This window comes from Sorex fumeus, unplaced genomic scaffold, assembly GCF_029834395.1.
Source record: "Sorex fumeus unplaced genomic scaffold, SorFum_2.1 ptg000044l, whole genome shotgun sequence".
Classification (NCBI taxonomy): Eukaryota; Metazoa; Chordata; class Mammalia; order Eulipotyphla; family Soricidae; genus Sorex; species Sorex fumeus.
The window spans coordinates 38703175-38725192 of record NW_026606101.1 but is presented as its reverse complement, the minus strand read 5'-3'; the positions used below and the strand labels follow the sequence as shown (position 1 = coordinate 38725192).

Here is a 22018-nt window from a genome sequence, read left to right as displayed (position 1 = left end):
ATGCAGTTGTTAGAAAAGATGAAGTCATGAAATTTACATACAAGTGGCACTACATGGAAAGTATCATGCTAAGTGAAATGAGTCAGAAAGAGAGGGACTGACATGAAAAGATTGCATTCATCTGGGGAACATAAAGTAACAAAATAGAAGACTAACACCCAAGAATAGGCGAGATAAGTACCAGGAGGTTTACTCCATGGCTTGGAGGCCAGCTGCACATGCTAGGGGAAATGGCAGCTCAGATAGAGTTGGGAGCACCAAATAAAGAGTGTTTGGAGGATCCTCCCAGGATGGGAAACGCATGCTGAAAGTAGACTATAGACCAAACATGATTGCTGCTCAATACCTCTTTTTGAAGCCTCAACACACAAAAGGAGAGAGAGAACAAAAGGGAATGCCCTGCCACAGAGGCAGGGGGGAAGGAGGGTGGGAGGGATACTGGGATCAGTGGTGGTGGAGAATGGGCACTGGTGGAGGGATGGGTACTCGCTCATTGTATAACTGAAACCCAAGCACAAAAAGTCTACAACGGTACCTCACGGTGTTTTCCTAATAAAAATTTTAAAAAAAGATATTGCTTGTTACAGTGAGCTAAATGCACCTAATTTTGAGTGGGTAAAATGTATAGACTTTATCTTCTCTGAGTGGTTGGCTCTGACACAGGAGAAAACTATTTCATTGTAGCACTGTAGCACTGTCCTCCTGTTGTTCATCAATTTGCTCCAGCGGGCACCAGTAGCGTCTCCATTGTGAGACTTCTTGTTACTGTTTTTGGCATATTGAATACGCCACGAGGAGCTTGCCAGGCTCTGCTGTGCGGGCGGGATACTCCCGGTAGCTTGTCTGGCTCTTCGAAAGGGACGAAAGAATCGAACCCAGGTCAGCTGCGTGCAAGGCAAACGCCCTACCTGCTGTGCTATTGCTTCAGCCCACTATTTCACTGTAAGTTTACTTCCCATCCCCCCAATAAAAGATAAAATAAATAAACTATTTCATTGTAAGTTTATTTATCTTTTATTTGGGGGATGGGAAGTTGGGCCATATCTAGTGGTGCTCAGGGATTACAGCTGGCTCTGTGCTCAGAAATCACTCCTTGTGAGGCTTGGGGTACTACTTGCATGCAGATATCTTATTTACAATTTAGATTCACCTCCATTGTGGACACAGAGGGATCAATTATGGGTGTATTAGTCCCATGTAATTACCAATCAAACCTTTCCTATCCTGACATCCAAATAAACATGGAATCAAGATAAAAACATATTTTTATTACATAGTTTCAACAATAATCCCTATATTCCCAAGCAAATCATATTTCCAAAGAATCTTCTATTTGGGGCTGGAGTGATAGCACAGCGGTAGGGCGTTTGCCTTGCACGCAGCCAACATGGCCGACCCAAGTTCGATTCCTTTGCCCTTCTCGGAGAGCCCGGCAAGCTACCAAGAGTATCTTGCCCGCACGGCAGAGCCTGGCAAGCTACCCGTGATGTATTCAATATGCCAAACACATTAACAACAAAGTCTCCAATGGAGACGTTACTGGGCCCGCTCAAGCAAATCGATGAACAACGGGAGGTCAGTGACTCAGTGACTTCTATTTAGAAATTTGGGAGCTTGCTTCCTACACTCACTTCTCCATGGTAAAGGATTCCTGAGTGTTGGCTTGTGTCAATTGCTTTGACCTGCAACATGTGATGCTGAATAACTAAATGCCAATTCTGACTTCTCTTGAGACCCCACCTGGCTGCTATGTGAATAAATAGGACTAGCCTAATGGAGAATGGCAGGGAGTGACCACTTGTTCTCACAGTTCTAGTTGAGAGCAAATCAGCTGCCCAAGAACTCTCTCTGGTGGCTGACAGCTGACCATGGCCACATGAGGAAGCTTTTGTAAGATCAGAAAAAAAATCAGGTGATTGCAGTCCAAATGATTCATGACAGAACTCAGATAAATAAATATATCTTAGTTTAAGTTCTCAAAATTTAAAGTTGCATGTCACACAGCTAGCTGAAATAATACCATTCATTTCAGCACAAAACTGAAATCAGTCCATTAACCCTGTGAGTGGGGAAACATCATTACTCCAAGTAGGATGTTCTGCCAACTCTTGAAAGATGGCCTATGGAAATAAGAGTTCGGCAGTCAGTTCTGAAAACTGTACTAGAATACTTTCCATATGGAGACTTGTGGTCCAAATTAGCATATTCAAAGTTTGTGAAAAGCCTAGCACTTGGAAAATAAATAAACAATAGCTCAGAATTTTTTAAATTATGAGAGAATTCTTATTTCCTTTGTAATATTTAGAGTATCTTTTAGTAGGAACCTGAGACAACAGTTTAGGAAATAATTATCTAAAATGATAAATGACCACTGGTTCTTGGTCCATGGCCACAGATCGGACAAGAAGTATAAAAGACATAGACATGAATTTGAAAAAGGAATTCCCACATTCCAAAGTAACTGGGAGTCACTGCTCTTGTGTTTAGGTTGCTCGTCGCTTCATAGAATTATATCTGTTAAGGCCACAAGAGGGTATGTCGGGCATTCCTGCTAAAGGGCTGGAAAATGGATGAGTTGGCTCGAATGAGCATTTGCCAGTTATTGCCAATATTCTATATTTACAGAAAACTGGCACTTTGTAAATACCAAGCTGTGCTATTTATGTAGCTGCTTCTTATCAATATGTGTAGGGATTCTGTGATTTTCACTGATATTACTCAAAGGCATTCAGTTTTAGATAAATGAGGGCAATAGAGTAGCTGAGGCCGTGAACAAAACAGGGCCTGGGTCCCTACTCACTCATGAAGGGCAGAACAGGTATGAGCTGTTCCCAAAGTCTGGAATAAAGATCTCTCCTCAGATATGGACAAATAAGTGGTGAGAGACTTGTCATTCAGGGATCTGGAAGTCTAAGAATTCCAAGCCCACGTTGGCCTTGGACCGGAGGTTAATGAGGCCTGAGGAATCATAGTCCTTATGCCATCTCTCAGAGACCCCTTATAGCTAACAGGAACCAGGAAAGGTTGTTTCTAGAGCTAAGTCTAGAATAAAGGCTGAGGACACTGATCAAACAGCATGCCACTGATCAAATTGGGAGTCCCTTTCAAACTTCTTCCCCAGAACCCTATTTTGGGAAGAGGGCTTCCCTTCCTGGGTCCCCCTGACACGCCACCAGAGCTCTCAAGCCTTGCATCAAATCTCAGCTCTGTAACTCATGAGTTGTATTCCATGGGGAAATTGCTAAAGTTCTCTGTTCTTTTTCTCATCTTTAAAATATTTAAGATAAAAATATATAACCCAGGGAATAAGTAATTTACCTCTCAAAGTCTTAACTATCTGCACAATGAGAACAGAAGGCCAGGTGACAGGACAAGCACACAGACAACAATACTTGGAAAGCTACTACTTCCCAGCTTGTGTCTTATATTAGACACCCAGGAGGTGAGCACCATGATATTCTGTCTTCCTTGTCTCTATTCTGCACCTCTCATTTACAAAGACCAATACATTTTATTTGATTGAAGTCAAGGCATTTACATGTGCATTTTTCATAAGCAATTTGCTCCCTGGAATAAGTTACTTCTTCAGGCTTCAGTTTACTCACTTATGAAATGGGGGTGACATACATTAGAAAGGATTAGAAGACAGCATGTCTAGAAAACAGCAATGCAATTACCTCACATTGTAAACCCCCAGCCAATGCCATACCTTCAGACTATGTCTTGTAGCAAAAGAATCAGGCTAATATATTTGCATGTTACATGATTTTTTAAAGTTTGCATGAAAATTTGTATATAAATGATTTTATGCCTGCTAAGGAGGAAGTAAAAGTGGGTTGAAAACTGGGGACATTGGTGGAGGAAAGGTCACACTGCTGGTGCGATTGGTGTTGAATCATTGAACACTGACCCAACTGTTTTATGAACAACTTTGCAAATCACTGTGTTTAAATAAAATCTCAAACATAAAGAGATAAAATTACTAATAGACTAAATCAGGAATTGTCAATACTTTTCACAATAATTAAAAACATGACTATTGTGAAAGATAGCAACATATTTCTCTACATAAATTGTACTCCTATATATGGGGCAGCAGCTGAGGGCACTGTTTTTTTTTTTAAATGTAGGAATACTGCTATTTATTCAGTCATTGATTAAGCTGATTGAATTGAGCATGAACTCCACATTATTATTTTTTATTCATAATTTTAATTTTATTTTACTATTATTATTTTTTAATCACTGTGAGCTACAGTTACAAAGCTTTCCTGTTTGAATTTTAGTCATACAATGACCGATCACCCAACCCTCCACCAGTGCACATCTTTCACGACCAAGATCACCAGTATCGCCCCCATTTCACCCCTTCCCCTGCATCTATGGCAGTCAATCTCCCCTATACTCTCTTTTTTATTGCTCGTTATGAGTAGTATAAGATGTTCTGGAATTCTAATATTTTAAATAATCAGGGTCTGGAGAAATCTCTGTAGCGAGTTCCTCAGTTCAGAGATTCTTTTGTGTGTCTCTGGATCACAGCTGTTAAGGAGCTTAAGTAGCAGCAGGAGGCAATTTGTAGGTGTGACCTCCAGGATCCCATGGGGCAGAGGATGAGAGGGACTGGCCCATCCCCTATGAGGCCTGGAGTTTGCCATAACTGAATCCACATACCTGCACTTCTCATGGGGTTCTGGATGTTGGCAGCTGCCGGGGTTTTTAGGGGGCAGGAGGAGGGACTATGCTTGCCCCCAAGCAGGAGCTGGGATCACAGATCACAGATCATAGATCATCCTGTTATTCGTTGATTGCCTCGAGCAGGCCCCAGTAACGTCTCCTTCATCCTAGCCCTGAGATTATATTCAAGGCTCTTTAGGAGAATGAGACCCATCATTGTTACTGGTATTTGGCATATTGGGTATGCCACGGGGAGTTTGCCAGACTCTGCCGTGTGGGCAGGTTACATTCGGTAGCCTGCCAGTTTGTCAAAGTAGGAATGAGATGTCATAATAAGATGTCGCGCGACCGCGAATGCGGTTCCGGGAGCTGGTTTTTATAGTCTCTGAGTCTTGGCCGCTGATGGTATTACACGGCGCCACGGGGCCAGTTGTTGGGTGTGACCCCCGCCTACTGGAATTTGGAGGATCTGGGTGGAGGATGCTCGACTCCAATCCGAGTAGGATTTCAGGCAGCAAACTGTTAGTGAGCACATCCAAGCAGGAGCTGGGATATGTGTGACAAACTTCCAAGGACAGCAGCACAGAGATAAAAGTGGAAACTAAAGGGTGTCCCCAGGTCTACAACGTGGAATGTGTGGGAAAAGTCTGGGAAGTGTGAAATAAGAAATAAGACTGTATTCCAGGATATCTCTCTCAAGATTAAAAAACTGTTTAGAAAGCAATGAATAATGGTGTGCATAGTCCTTCTGAGTTTTTTTTTTTTTTAATATATCCTAGGGTTAGATGCTCCAAAGTGGAACTGTTGGGTCATATGGGCTGCACTCAGTACAATGGCCAAGATATACAAACAACCTAGGTTTTCAACAACAGATGAATGGATTATGAAGGTGTGGTATATCTATCACAATAAAATTCTTTACCACTGCAAGTAATGATAAAATTATGTAATTTGTTGCAACCTGATTGGTTTGAAAGATATCATGTTGGTAATGTATGCCAGAAGAAGAAAGACAAACACAGGATTATCTCACTTATTTATGGTATAAGTATATTAGTGCATCATTTTTCCTGCACTGACATGTGCATCAGAGACCTGGGCCCTACGAAAACAGGACGAGAATGCTATACAGGTCAACCAAAGAGGAATCAAAAGAGTTATGCTTGGAGTATCATGCTTCACTCAAGTGAGAGAAGTAATCCAGAGTTCCAACCTCCATTGATAATTGAGAATCAGGGACGCTGTCTCATTTGCCAAGGCATCGAAAATCAGATGGGCTGGACACATAATGAGTTTTGAAGACAATCACTGGACTAGAGCCATTACCGACTGGATTCCGCCGGACGTCAAAAGATCGCATGGCCGCCCACCTACAAGATGGTCAGACTTCTTCGTCAAGAACCTGAACAAACGGTTTGAGGCTCTTCGTGTTGCTGTAGCAAACAGACACCATTGAGCTACACTAGCACTCGACAGGGACAAAAATGGAGACATTACTGGTGGCCACTGGAACAAATCGATGAGTAACAGGATATGTATGAAGTGATCAAGTGATTTGTGGTATAGAGAATACTGGATGAGGAAGTGTAGTAACGGGGAGATGCCTAGATCACCCTTGACCCCAGTGTATAGAGAAAAGGACACAGAAGAAATCATGGGAGAAAAAAGAGAATGGGAAGTAATGGGTGAACAAACATGAATGCTTAAGTTATACTGGTGATACTGTGTGAGTGGTATAGCCATATACAGAAAACATAGACTCAACACTGAAAACATGAGACCTAAGCTGTAACCACTGGAACTTTGTAATGTGCCTGTCAAGTTGACAGGAAGGGGATGGGGTGGGAGTTCACTGTGGGAATGGAATATGAAAACACTGGTGGAGGGAAGCTGACACTACTTGTAGGATTGTGTTGAAATACTATATGCCTAAAACTCAACTATCATTATCTTTGTAAATCACAGTTCTTTAAGTAAAAAAATATATTAAAAAAAGAGTAATCCCCCAATAGAATGCCTGACAATAAGGAACTCTCTCAGGATTTCCTCTTTTGCAGTTTACGAAACATCTATTTCCAGAGTTCTTTGACCTTTGCTGACATGAAGGAAAGTGTAATCGTTTTCCTTGTGGGTACAAGTTTATAAATAAACAGTTGTGGCAAAAAAAAAGAGTTGGTTGGTTAAATGAGCACCATATGGGGCCCCAGCTTACATAGATGGGAGTGTTAATGGTTGGCAGTTTATTCCAAATGTTCTCTGAACCAGTTTCTTGGGAACTGTTCCCAATTCAACACTGAAAGAGGTAATAAAACTTGAAATCATTGGGGTGATACTGAGAAGCTTGAGGTCCTTAAGATGTAGAAGAGATCACCAGCAATAACATTCTGGAAAATATTCAGGAGTCTTTTAAGACAGCAATAGGCTCCCTGAGATATCAGGGAGAGGAATCATGGTGGAGGGCTCCAGAGGGACAAATTGGCTTTTTTCTTTTCCACTAGCTGGAACTCGGTGGGTTTAGGAAACCCCAGCTACATTACCAAACCTCACCCTGGCCATCCTTAACTGATAACGTGTTTGAGTGCCTTTCAAGGATGGACTTTGGATTTGGTTGCTAAAACAATATCTCAATAAACAGAGCCTAACTCTTCCTGGAAAGAACTGAACACAGAGAACATTGTGATTATCATTAATGATGTTGCTTGTTTAGTCACAAGTTATTTTACTCAGAAAGGTCTCTGAATCACTATAAAATTATGAATCAGACACATCTCTGTAGGATAACTCTGTTTTGTCCTTCCTGCATAGCCTCAGGTAGTTTAGGTTTATTGGGTTGCTCCCATCCCAGAACACCCAAGTCACTCCCATTCTTTTGTTTATTTGTAACTACTTCTCTATGCTCTCTTCCCCAAACAGTTAATCAGCTTATTCCCCTAATCAGTTTCTGTTAATTTGTAAGGTCAGATCTTTCTAGGACACTAAACTTATATTGTAAGTGTTAGGGTGTGGATCAAAATCTCCCTTTAACGACAAAGAGACTCCAGAGACTGCAAACAACAAGCAGGGTTTGTTGTGAGACTGCCTAGCCAGGGTCAAGCCACCTACACAGACATGCAGGTACAGCAGGTTGGGCAAGACCCCGAGCTTCTCCAAAGGAGATCTTATATAGGTCTTCACCGGCCATTACAGCAGAGCCCACACATTTCATAGCCAATAGATTTGTAATAACATATACTTTCCTAACCAATCCATTTAAAAGTACATCTCTCCTTAGCCTATAGTTTAAAGATCAGCATTTGCGTCAGTGCTTAGGAACGTCCTGGTTTTTAGGGCAGTCCTGGGTCTTGTGAGAGACATCTGGTTCCCCCATCCTTCTTGTGACTTGCAACTTGGGGCACCTGTATCCGAGTTCCTTGCTCAGGGGCAGAAAAACAAGTTATTTTGCAATGCGGGTTCCTGTAAAGAGGATCTGAAAAAGGCTATCGAGACCTGTTCCTCACATTCTTAATCTAGGAATGACAAGTTGGTCAGTATTCATCTGGTTCAGTACCTCGTTCCTCACATTCCTCCCTTTCTCTGCTTCAGACTGAGAAATCTTCCTCAGCAGGCTGTAAAACCTGATACTGTTATTTTAGTACCAGAAGCTGGATGGTGTTAATTCGGTCCAACAAAGCTCACAAAGCAGTTGAGGACCCTGGGACCAACAGTCACCAAGAGCAAGAGGATGACTAGTCTGCCCAGAAGCAAGATGGCATCGGCTTGAGTGGGTCAGCCAGGCAGCGGGTTGCAGTGAAGCCGTCTCTCTGGAAGTGTCAGTGGAATTGTCAGACAGCAGCTCCAGGTCACTCACCATCTGCTGGGGGCCTGCGGGTGCACAGCTCCTGCCAGGCCCAACCAGCCATGGCGTGCAGACTGGCCCCGCTCGGCAGTCTGCTTCCTCGCTGCCTCTGACTCCTGGGGCTCGTGCTGTTGATGCGCGCCTTTGCATGGCTTGCCAACCACTCTTCTGTTGGGGACTGAGCCAGCAGAGACAAGCACGAGATCCTGCCCCCCAAACACCTGAACAAGGTGAAGCTCGAGCCGGATGGGCACCTCAACAAGGACTTCCATCAGGAGGTGCTCCTGGGGAAAGACACAGATGGATTTGAGGAGGACACTGAGCTGCGCAAGAGCAGGCAGGAGCTGATGGTCATCTTCTCTAAGGTGGATGCCGACACCGACAGGAGGGTAGCTAGCCAAGGAGACTGGTTAAACCAGGACTTGTACCAGCTTTCCCAGGCATCCTTTTCTCTTCAGCGCTGCTCAAGGCCCTCCCGGAGCTTGGCCATGGAGTCACGGACCACCCCTGTGTGATTGGCATAGAAGCAGCATTCTTCTCCTAACACTGCACATAAACCCCCATTCTTCATTGCCTTGGGAGGGGGACTTCCCTGTCTACCTGCCTACATAAGTAAGTTAATATTGCCTTTCTCCTCTCCTTATGTCTTTTGAATAGTTTACTCTAAAGCAATTTCCTTTTGTATCGACACAAGAAGACAATATTATGCTTTTGTAACTTGGGATTTAATTGGATTCGGATATTGTTCATTCCCAGGCATCTGCTTTCTCAACTTAAGCCTCAGTTGCCCTCACTTCCTAGCACCCCCAAAAGCAGGGTCCCGTCGAGGGACTGGATGGAACCAGGGCAAGCAGGTAAACTATGTGCTATCCTGGCATTGAGATGGGCCAGGCCAAAGTGCCACGATTCTTAACTATAAGTAGTAGTTTGATCACAGACAAATGCTGTCATGATCTAAAAGTAACGATGAAACTAGGACCCTGCTAGGAATAGGAAAGACTATCTGGCCTGAGCACTGTAGTCTGAGATCGAGATGGCCCTAGGAAAGCAATTCTATAAGCGTAAGGTATTTCTTACTGTGTCCATACAAAATGATTTATATTATGTATGCTTATATGTTTATTGGACAAGGAGAGGAGAAACACACCCAGGGGATACTGTTCTAGGGTGGGTTCATCTGTTAAATGAGAATCTGTTCTCAAAGCAGCTTTGCAGTGTGTCCTGACTAGTTTAGATGAGGCTGAACATTCTTCAAACTGCCTTCAGTAAATAATTTCAGGATATTGTAAAAGGCAATTTTTCTTTTCTCACAGAAACCTAGCTGGTCTTAGATATGCAGATCTCAGGTGAGCCAGGCCTGATCTTTGGGATATAGATTTCTGGCTCTAGCCAGACTAGTCTTTGGGATGCAAATCCAAGTGCTTGTAGCTTGTGAAAGTGCTTGTGAAAGGTTTCAGTCTTGTTTTTGTGTCTTCTTTATGGAGGCCAAAATTATTGGCCTGCAGATGTAAAGAAACAATGTATGTTTTGCCACCTCAATGTTCTTTCTGTAACTCCTTTTGATGACATCACTGTATTGCGCCCTATAGAGGTACCACGATCTATATCAGGAGATTTTCGGGGCTCTCTGGGGGAACACAGGCCTGAGAGAATGGGAGACAGGAGTGAATGAAGAGAGGATTGGAATAAACTGCAACTAAGACCAACCAGCCTGGGTCTCGTTTCTTCCTTCATCTGCCCTTGGCCAACAGTTGTCCTGATCCAGGCCACACACAGCGGTTCAAGAGTACCGAATGCGAGAGGTGAGACAGAGCCGTCCAGAGAGCCCGTGAACACACAACCTTCAGCGTGTATAATTTTTACATATCTCTTTGCAATGTCCAAGCAACATGGGCAGCATAGACATTTTGAAGAAACATGAGGCACGTTATTGGAATAGGTGGCCCTTCTTCCCCTGACTTGCTCTCAGTGTCTTTTAAGAACATTCCAGTGTCCTGAACATTTAAAACAGTACGGTTGTCTCAAAGAAGGTATTTTCTTTAAAAGGTCATCCTATGACACCTTGAACTGACTGAACTCTCAGGGCCTTGTTAAAACTATATATTATTTTCACCAGTCACTGTTCCTAACTCAGTGGGAAGACCCTATTTCAGCCAGAAAATTAAGCATACCTTGTCCACTCATTCATGCATACGATGCACCTTCAGTGAGCCACTCTGGCATCTAAGAAGCCATGCTGGGCACTATTAAAGCACAGACTTAATGATGACATAGGACCAGAGAGTAAGGCTAGAGGGAAGATATATTACCCACATAGCATATATGGTATTTTATATTAGGTGGCTCTATGCATTAAATTCCTTAAAAGATAAAGAAAAATTATTTAAAGTGAATATTATAAGATATCTAAACAACAACCAAAGGAAGAGTTGGAGAAGGAAGAGTTGGAGAAAAGAATAAGAAGTCACTGGTCCAGATCTTCAGGATGAGTGCAAGGTATGGGCGCCCAGGTGCAAGCTTTATTCTTGATTGACTCAACTGCCATGTTATGGCAGATACCACCAGCACCTGCCCTCCACCCTGGTTCTAACAATTCTAGTACAACAATTTATCATTTTCATACATTGGGTAGAGGACTACAGAGCCATTTGGATCCTATTGAAGTTCATTCTCGGCCAGTGATAGACAAACTAAGGGGAATAAAAGTGTGGTTGGGATAATCATAAGGGCATATTCTGCACTATCCTCCAATGCCTGATAGGATTCGGCCTCAGCTACCATAAGGGCTACAGGCTTTATCACAATCATTTCAATGGTTGCTTTCCCTCCTTGACTCACTCCCTGCACTATTTCCCAGTATCATCTTTTACCCAGTATCATTTTGTTCGAGTGGGTACCAGTAACATCTCCATTGTGAGACTTGTTGTTACTGTTTTTGGCATATAGAATATGCCACAGGAAGCTTGCCAGCTCTGCCATGTGGGCAGGATACTCTCGGTAGCTTGCTGGGCTCTCTGAGAGAGATGGAGGTATTGAACCTGGGTGGGCTGCATGCAAGGCAAACTCCCTGCCTGCTGTGCTATCGCCCCAGCCCATTTAATATAGTACAACAGATAAACTTTAAATAGCAACACCACATTATATACTGAGCTTTAGAATCTATGTTTTCTGAGCTAAAAGTACTACATACTGTCCATACAGCTATATTAACAGCTATATATAACTTTAAACACTGGTAGTGCCTTTTTAGAGGAATATAGAATGTCAGCTTATTTTCTACACTATAAAATAAAAATAAAATATGGGTACTTGGGATGAATTGATTAAGTGATATATTAGACAAATGAAATGAGGAGGTGCTGGCAACAGACTGTGGTGGTCCATTCTCCATGATTACATGTTTGGCAGCTAAGCAGTATGAATCCTCTTTCTACTGAAAGAGAGATAGAACTATAAAATTGCCCCTATTTTATCATCATTTGGGACTCCTCATAAGATCATCTTTGAGACCATCTGCTCCAGTTCTCATTCCTCAGACTTCTGTCTACATTGCAAGGTGACCAGGGCATTATCCAATGTCCCGGATAAGGGAACAGTAGTTCAACTCAATTTTTCATCTGTGGATGTCTAGATAGGCTTAAAATTTCAGAAGTCTGCATCTATTGTAGTACACAGGTTTTAGAAATAAACCTACCTGACATGATGATGGTAAAGATGATTATAAAAATACTACTACAACAACCACTACCATTAACTCCTCATCAGTTTGTGCTTTAGAAACACAGAAGAATACCAGGATTAAAGTGGGAGGATAATGAATAACAGGATTAAATGATTTCCAGTCATTTCACTGGAAGAAGGGATACCACAAAGGATCAGAAGAAGACCAGAAGAATGTGACAGGCAAAAATTTGGCATCTAATTCAGTGTTATCAAACAGCGTATAGTGCTTCTTCATGGTCATCAAAATGTACTTCAGATATTCCAATAGAGCGTAAGGAAACTGAAGCATTTATTAAGCAATCTCTCTGTCAAGTGCTTCTTATGGGGGCTGGGAACTTTTGAGTTCTTATGAGATATCTTGTATTCTAGAAGAACTGGCTCTGGGACCACAAAAAGTCTAGAGCTGCAGGGTGTGGAAGTCAGTAAGGATATAGGTATGATATCCATGTAGCGTGGGACATTCCCAAGAATATAGAAAGCCTGACTTCATGAATTCCTCACCAACACCTGATTGGCTGAGTGCCTGGGTACCTGAATGCTGTATTTATCTCATGACAGATGAAAAAAACAGCTTGGCAAGTCAAAGCAAATTACTATTGGCTCTGTAGCAGTGAAAACCCAGAGCTGACACTCAGGTGGGTTTTATTCAGAGAGCATGTTCTAATCTACATTGCTTTCTATCCATTTCATCGTTCCAGGGGAATCAATGAACTAGCTCTTTGGGCAGTCTCATGGGTTCAGTGGTTAGAAACGAACCATCTAAATTATTTTGAATTATGTCTTGTGAGCAGGGCGGGGAGAGAGTAACTTAAGATCTATGGAAATATAATTTACTCTCTTAGTTGCTAATCCTCTCTGGACACCAATTTTAGCTTTGTGTTGACACTGACAAATTTGGGACATGCTCAGCAATTTTCCAAGAGTAAACAGCAAATTCCACAAAGCTTCTCTAATCATTTTTCCCTTCCAGGGTGAAATCCCTTAACTAAACATGTCTGCTGAGCCAGTGAGTTGTTGCTGGAACCTTTATGACCAGGTCCCGGAGGTTCCCTTAAATTTCAAAATGTTTGTAGCCACTCCTACTCTGACAGGAAGTGTTGCTACAGAGATCTCTGCTCCTGCTCAGATATACTCTGTCAGGGGCTGGAGCAATAGCATAGCGGATAGGGCGTTAGCCTTACAGGCCGCCAACCTGGGTTTGATTCCCAGCATCCCATATGTCCCTTGAGCACCAACAAGGGTAATTCCTGAATGCAGAGACAGAAGTAACCTTGTGCATTGCCATGTGTGACCCAAAAAGAAAAAAAAAACAGACATACTCTGTCTTGTTCCAAGCATGGCACTCTCTGAATGGATAAGGATCTTGTCAAAAGAAATATTTTGTGATGGGTTATGCATGAATGACCTGCTAAGCATGAGTGCAGCTCTTATCATGGAGGGCTGGAGAGAAACAGAACACTTTTAAATCTTACATTTTTAAGCAGCTAGTATGTGCTTCCACTTTACATATGTGGTCAGGTAAAGTTGTTGAGATTCTTCCAAAGCATTAAGCTGTTTGGGTGACAAACAGATGTTCTCATCTGGTGTCCATTCCCCTTGCTGAACATTCCATCCTGTTCTGGGCTCATCCATTGACTTCCTGCAACCTGATAGCTCAAATAGCTAAATCCAGGTCTTCTCTTAAAAGTATAGGAGAGATTTATCTGTTGGACACTACCTTTATTCCAGACCATATTTTTTCTTGATTTCAAGTTGACAACAAAGAAAGGAAATTTGCCGAATTAGAAGTGATCTCCAGGTATTGCAATGAGGTAATACTTCACTGAAAAGTGTGGATATTTAAGGTTATCATAATTTCAATGGAATGAAATGAAAAACTGCTTTTGGTTATATTAATTACACTTCAAGTGCTCAAGACCCACTTGTGACCTGCAACAACTGCACGGGATGGCCAGATATAGTATGTTTCCATCAGCATACAAAGTTCTGTTTGCTAACCTAGGTCTATAAAAATCTAGTCTCAGAGTCAAAAGAGGCAAACAATAGCTTTGGAGGGACAAAAATAACCCCGGCGCTGAGATGAACTTTAAATTTTGATGTGAAGAACTGCCTCTTCAAGTGTTGAGGAAGGAGGGAGAGGAAGAAACCTCCTCCACCCCCTGCTGGCTCCCACTGGCCCTCCTGCCCCTTTGGAGTGAGCTATTGAATTTCTTAGTTTTTCCTTGGCTCGTAAAAAAAGCAATCTGGGCCTCATGGAACGGAGGACATTAAGAAAAACAATTCCTCTAGATAATAAAATTAAATAGCAGTGACAATGAAAAAAAAACTTATGCCCTAAACAAAGAACAATGGTTTGTGAAGCTCTTTTTAATGGACACCTTTCCTAAGACTGGAAGGGAACAAAAAACTTAGGAGGGAGGTAGACCAACCTACTTGGGATGTTGGCTCTCTTGGAGAAACTCCACCACCTCCAAAGCATCCTTAAGAACACAACCAAACTCATCTCTTTCTCTCTGGGTAGGGAGATGTCTGTAGGGTTCCTGAGCCCAGATTTCTTCTGCAGGAACTGGGAACTGATGCTATCTGCCTCCTAAAGGAAGTACGGCTTCTTGATCACTTGAGTGATTAAGTCCTTAGTGCCAACCTAGCCCAGCCCCACTAGCTGTAGGAGATTCTTAATCAGGTGAAAAAAATAAGAGAAGCCAGTTAGAGGCTTCGGGGGGACGCAAATTAAGAACACTGAACAGTCCAGGAAGGAAGTAGACAAGAGAAACAGGTTCACAGGGTTATACGAAGGGCAGACAAAGATCTGCATGGCAGCAGGAGGAGTGAGGCTGCCATATTGGGGAGCAGGAGCAGAGAGGATAATGCAGCACATGTACTGCATTGTTCCAGGTTGAGAATTCCACAGCTCTAGGGAAATCCCAAATGAACTGTAAAGGACCCCAGTCCCAGGAGAACAGTATTTGAATAGTATTTCTCCTTTGTCCTTGCCTCTCAATCACATTTTATCACCTCTATTCAAGGTGTCTTCCTCAAATGGGTTTCCCCTGCAGTTTTGGGGAATAGAACACTGCAACAGTTTTCAGGAGCAAGACAGAAATGAGCACAATTCTTAAGTTTTAAAAGCTAATCTTGGAAGTGCATTTATTTTAGTGATATTCCTGCATCTCAACTTCAGATGATATGCTCTCACTCTCCCTTTCTCTCTCTTTCAATAAAAAATATTTGCTTCACTAAAACAAACAGAAAACTGATCTGAAAATAAGAGAGCATTTGGATGCAGACTCACAAAATAAGTTTTCCTATTTTCTCAGACATTGTAAATAAACTCCACTGCTTAAGAGTCTGGGCTGGAGTGATAGCACAGCAGGTAGGGCATTTGCCTTGCACGTGGCTAACCCGGCCGACCCGGGTTCAATTCCTCTGGCCCCCTCAGAGCTCAGCAAGCTACCAAGAGTATCTTGCCTGCACAGCAAAGCCTGGCAAGCTACCCACGACATATTCGATATGCCAAACACAATAACGACTCTCACAATGGAGATGTTATTGGGCCCGCTCAAGCAAATCAATGAACAATGGGAGGACAGTGCTACAGTGCTACAGTGCTTAAGAATCAGAAGGCATGGAGTGGAAGAGGAGGAAAATGTGGACAGGGGCTGGGATACTGGAGAGAGTATCAGGGTGTCTCAGGGATGGACCACTGGAGTTCTTGTTGCCATTCCTGGGGAATCTCCATGTATAGAAACTCAGCACAAATATTCTGTCTTACTTCCCAAATAACCTATTGTGGAGAAGGCACCATCCAGGGTGGGGAGGTGCAGCTGCACTTATCTTGAAGAGTGGGAAGGCATTTTCTAAAGAATAACATAATGACTTGGCGGGAACAGGAAGTCTATGATCAAAGATTTCAAGATATGACAATCTATGGGGTCTGACTGAGAAGAAACAAATGAGCTAGAGACGCTCACCTGCGGGCATCTCAGGATAACTCAGGCTTGCTCCAATTTGGAGTCAATCCCCTCCTATCCTAGTACTAGGACTGAATAGGATAAAAAAGCCCGAGGGGATCCAACATGGCCATTTCCAGTCAGGCAAGAAAGGGCCCATCAGAGGACAGTGCAAACTCTGGAAAACACTCTGGAAAGTCATTTAAAAAGGGGAGTGAGAGACTAGGTATCATCCAGCTGCCTCAAGGTCTCTACAGAGCATGTCGCTGGGACCACAATCAGAATCTAGTATTTGTGAGAAAAAAAATGTGCTTCTCACGGGACAGTGGGATCCTATAAGGTGAGGCCAAGCATATCTTAGATTTCTAGAAGTTTCTAACTCAGCTTTATGCTACTGCAGAGCATTAGAGAGCAATGCTTTCTAGATGGCTGAGCACAGAAGTTTTGTACTTAGCTTTGTGACATTTTGATTCATGCATCCAACTATTTCTTGCTGGCCCTGACATGTCACAGGTGAGCCTGAAAAGCATCTCTGCTTATATCCAACAACATTCATCTAACAGTTCTTGAGCACCACTGGAAGTGCAATGATGGCAAGCTAAAGAGGTTAAAGAACCTTTCATTCCTGCACTCAATAGAAACACCTTTGTTGGTCAGTGTGCCAGACATTGTTCAAAAGACTTCTTCCAAGAGGTTAGGTCATGTTAGGGGAGTTCATGTTCTTCTGAGTATGGCTGAGTTCCTGATTTTGGATCGGGTACAGCAACCCACCCTAACTAGTGCTCAGTCCCTGTTGGAGAAGTGCACTGGTGTAGTGGGCGCCGGCTTCACCCTATACCACCTGCACATGGACACCCCAGGGATCACACTGAGCATTCTCCACCTGGGTCTTTTCCCAGTAGGGATATGCTTGGTAGCAGGCAAGGTGCTCTAGATAGAACAAGTCTGCAGTTTCATGTACCTGGAAACTTATGAGATAGATGCTGACCCTGACCTTTGGCCTCTTTGTCCTGTAGTGCTATATATTAGGACTAGGATCAAGTTAATTGTGGTGTTAGATACCAGTTATGATGAAGTCTAAGGCTACAGGTTGATGGCCAATCTTTTAATAAGGCGCCAAGAGGGAAACTTTTTGTCCACTTGGATGCTCTGCCACTAATAACAGAGACATAATAGACTAGAAACATGAAGAGCAAACAAGGAAACCTTCCTCTCCCTTTTGTTGATTTAGTGAATACACAAAGGAGGTGGAGATAAGGAGTAAGAGCTTTGCAGCTCCATCAGTACCACCATCTTGGGAGGATGGAAATTCACTGTTTGCATCGAGAGTGGAAATCTCATCTCTGACATGTTAAGGCAGCATGGTGCTAACAGCTACTTGGAAATTCTGGATACAACTCTGTATCTGTGTCTCCTTAGCCTTGCAACAAGGGAGCCTTGGTGCCAAAGATGGCAGCAGGTATCCATATTAATGACTCCATGTAACTTTCCTGAAGGAGAGAGGATTGCAGAGTCTACTTTATAATTGAATATTTTAAAAGAGATGATCTTTGCTGAAAATGAACTTCTCACCACCCCTTCACCCTTTCCAGGGATTGGAATAAAGACCTGAAACGAATTCTTTTACTGGCAAAAGTTAATTATGGGTTTATGAAAGTTTGACTCTTTTTTCAGGTCCCAAAGCAAAGCAATGATAGCAGAACCGGTCCAAATACGTAGCTGGTCTGACTCTAGTGTCTTAGGAATTTCCTATTGATATAATCTAAAAGAATATTGAAAGTGAGGTCTCTGTATCTTCCAACAACCCTCTCCTCTCTTTCGGTGTGCTTATTATTGCAACAGTATACAGTGGAAGCAAGGTTTGTGACTTGCAAAATCGAGAGGAGCCATGGGCTCTCTCCTTGTTTTCTGTCATCCTCTCAGGGTTGTCAGGTGAAACCATGCTGAAAGCTGCTCAGGTCAACAGCCCACCTGAGTCAGTCCTTTGGTATTTAAAGCCTGAACACCAGGTAAGGGAGTGGAGAAGTCTTCTTGGGAAAGACTTCCAGGACCAGATCTAAATGATCTAAATCTGCAATTTGAGATCACGTGGCACCTCATTCCCTCTGTGCCTTTCTTAACTGTTAACCCACAAACCCATGAGCAACATAACACAGTTTCTGGGTATGTAACTAAATTTGGGGAGTATGCTTGGAAGCATTATATAACTGGAATGGAATAGATAGCATTCCAGGAGAGAGTGAATGCCACAGAACATAGTGACGTACTCTGTTTGGAATTTGACATGGGTCTGTACAGGAGTGGAACTATTCCTCAGGTACACATAGACACACACACAAACACACATACATATACATAAATTCACAACACCCTTCCATGTCTCTGCAAAGCGGACAGAGCAAATCAAAGGCATTCTACACTCTGAATATGTGGATATGTGGCCAGTAAGAGACAGAAGGAGGGAACAAACTCTTAATTATTACTTACTAGGTGCCATATGTTGTTTCCATTGTTATTTCACTGAATCTCACTAATCAACAAACTTTGCCCACAACCACATGCCAGACCAGATCTGGACATTAAACTATGGACAAAACTCTCTCTATTCTCATGGGACTTCATGTGAATGAGGTTGACAGTTAATAAAGTAATGATATATTAGGTCACACAGTGATAAATAGTATAGAGAAAACTAGATATGGGTAAGAGGAACGTCAGTGGCACTTTGCAAAAGGCCTTGTTATGAAAGAGCTCCATGGAATTTAAGCCAAGAGAGAGTAAGGTCAAAGAGAATAAGTATATGTGACGTTGAAGCTCTTGCTTTGAACCATAATATCAAGGAAAAAGTATATTTGGGTGACTTTAAAGAAGGCACTTTTGAAGACAGCTCACAACTGGGCTTAGAGGACCTCTACTAAATTGTATAGGAGGGGTAACGGGAAGAGACCTCTTTAGATACCTCCTCTCCACCTCTCACTAGCAGCGGCTTTCCTCTGGATCCTTTCAGCAGAGGGCTGGAAAGGGTACTTACACAGAGCACGTGAAGAAGCACAGCTCCCTGCCTCCTGTCCTCGTTGGTAAAGATGTCATTGGGAAATTCATTCAGGGCTAAAAAAAGGAGAAAGAAAAACAGTTCAGTACGGATAACATTGCCCATGCCAGAGGTCTGGGACAGTGTTGCCAGTTCTCTCTCTCTATTTCTCTTTCTCTCTCTCTTCCCTTCTCTCACCTTTTTTGGGGGGATATATGAAGTTCAAGGACACCTGAGCACTGAGGAATATACTCCTGGCTGTGCTCAGGGAACCATATGGGATGCTGGAGATTGAACCCAGGTTGGCTGTGTGCATGGCAAGTGCCCTTCCCACTGTCTCCAGTCTCCAGTCTCACTAGTTCTCTTTTTAATGATGGTTTAATGACTATGGATGAGAAAAAGTTACATTGTATTATGTTCATGAATCTCTGCTTGGAACTGAGTGTTTCCCTCAGATAAGAACATCAGCACCAAGTCACATTAATGTTGGAAATACCTGAGATGCAAGCCCAGTAAATAATTTCATATTTTCCACTACTGTAGTATACTATACAGCTTCCACTTATTATATCCATAATGCATATTTTTCAGGTCATCCTTTGTGACTTAAACATGTTCATAAAGAAACATGTGAGCTATCACATAAATTTATTTGCTAATACTTTGGCAACTTCATTTCTAGGGTATCTAGTTCCTTTTGTATCCTTACCTATTCCAGGAACTGGGATGACAAATTTCCTAGCGCTTTGTGTCCCTTCAACCTTTTATCACAAAAGCTGTCATTCCCATATTATAGAGAAGGATCTGAAGGACAAGACAAGTTAGATAGCATACTTGAAGATTTACAGATGTCAGTCTTCAAAGTAGAACCACACCACCAGTAAATCCAGATCAGTGATCTGAAGAGACAGATCACCACTGTCACCTTCCCTCTACCTCCAATTTCCAAATGCTCTCTTCTTTCTTGTTACTTCGAGCAAGAAACAAGAGATGCTTCGATGCTCATAATTCAGCCACGCCCTTCCCCACACCCCCGACCCCAAAGGAGACAAGTAGCTGCTATTTTTTCCCTCAGTATTTTCTTGTGTAACCATCAAAGGGCTTTGTGGCACTTTCCAGTTCAAGGTTTAACCATGACCATCCTATTCTGAACCATCAGAGCCAAATTACTGTATTGATCACAAGAGCCATCACACTGGTTAACTAAAGTCAGAGGGCTACCCTATACTACTACATGTTGGAGCATGATGGCTCCCAAGTATCAGTGAGATGGAGGATTGTGCTATAAGTTCTCTTACTGAAAGCTGTTAATTTCTATCCCACAGGTTTCTGACATGAGGAGTGCTGCAGCTTTGAGCAAGAAATAGGGCTCGGAGGCTGGAGTGATAGAACAGAGGAGAGGACGTTTGCCTTGCAGGGTTCTATCCCTGAGAACCATCAAGAATAATTCCTGAGTGCAGAGCCAGGAATCATCTCTGAGCATCGGTAGATGTGACCCAACTGCTGAAAGTACAAAAAATAGTGTTCAGGGTGGCAGGTGTGAGATGTTAGCTCTGTGGAGCAACAATTCCACAGGTCTGCTGCTGCTACTCATCCTCAACAAAGTCAGCTTTTGTCCTTCTGACCTCTCTGACAAGGCTTTTTTTGAAACAAAATTTTGAATTTTATAAAGTTGTTCACAACATTTCATTTCATTTAATATTCAAACACCAATCCTACCACCATTACACCTTCCCACCACCATATTTTGGATGTTTCTATCCTGAACCCCAATCCCTGCCCCAAAGCAGAACTGAAATAATATAGTTTATATTGTTTGTTATGAAAAAACACAGAAAATGCTATAAAAAGTATTCTTAGAGGAAAGAGTGTGGAGATTGTTGTATTTCACCTAGGGGCCATTAAGCCCTTCTATGAGAGTTCGCTTACATGTTCTTAAAGGTTGAGCTGTATATATATATATATATATATATATATATATATATAGCTGTATATATATACACATATATATGTACACATATATATCTGTAAAAATTATAAGTCCCTCTAAGATTCGTTGCCTCCTACTTTGAACCCATCAGATGTGATGCAGTACTCTTGGAGTATGCGTAGGGTGTGTGGTTTGAAGTATTGCACAGCCGCGAATGCAGCTGTATGGTTCAAGAATAGATTCACTTGTGGGTGAGGCTCGGCCCGAGTGTGTGGAGAGCGGCCGTGAGCATTGCAGTAGCTGGCTTCTGGAGGTTTTTGGCTGCCAGGGCTGGGTCCCTTGGGGAGGGGTGGAGGTTGCCTCATCCAACCCCCTCCAGGGCACCCAAAGGGAAACAGCCTGGTGCGGGGTCCAGTGGCATGGTTATCACGAGCGTCATGTTATGCTCCCTTCTGGGAGAGGAGGACACATGATCTGGATGGTGGCCGATGATGAGATTATCTGGCGAGAGGTGGCTTATGGCTGTGACTGCTGAGTTACAGGAGACAGGGGGGTACGGGCGGAGGATCTCCATTCCCTGTCCTGTTGAACCCAGATTTCTCAGACTGACAAGGGTTAATCAAGAACCATATCACTCTTTTTTGATTCTAGGAATTTAAAAAAAATTTGAAACATCAACACCCTTTATTTGGTGCTCCCTTCTCTATATGAGCTCCCTTTTCCCCTAGCATGTGTGGCTGGCCTCCAAGCCATGGAGCAAACCTCCTGGTACTAATCTTGGCCATTCTTGGGTGTTAGCCTCCTATTTTGTTACTTTATGTTCCCCAGATGAGTGCAATCTTTCTATGTCTATCCCTCTCTTTCTGACTTATTTC

At 42.7% G+C, this 22018-nt stretch overlaps 1 protein-coding gene across 1 annotated transcript in view; it reads right to left on the bottom strand.

Annotated features, from left to right (window-relative positions):
- Positions 1-22018, bottom strand: part of SLC24A3 (solute carrier family 24 member 3) — a 679502-nt gene that overhangs the window by 269402 nt on the left and 388082 nt on the right. Inside the window, exon 3 of the mRNA XM_056121654.1 lies at positions 19214-19290. Coding sequence (XP_055977629.1) covers positions 19214-19290 — 77 coding nt within the window. The remainder of the gene's footprint in view (positions 1-19213; positions 19291-22018) is intronic.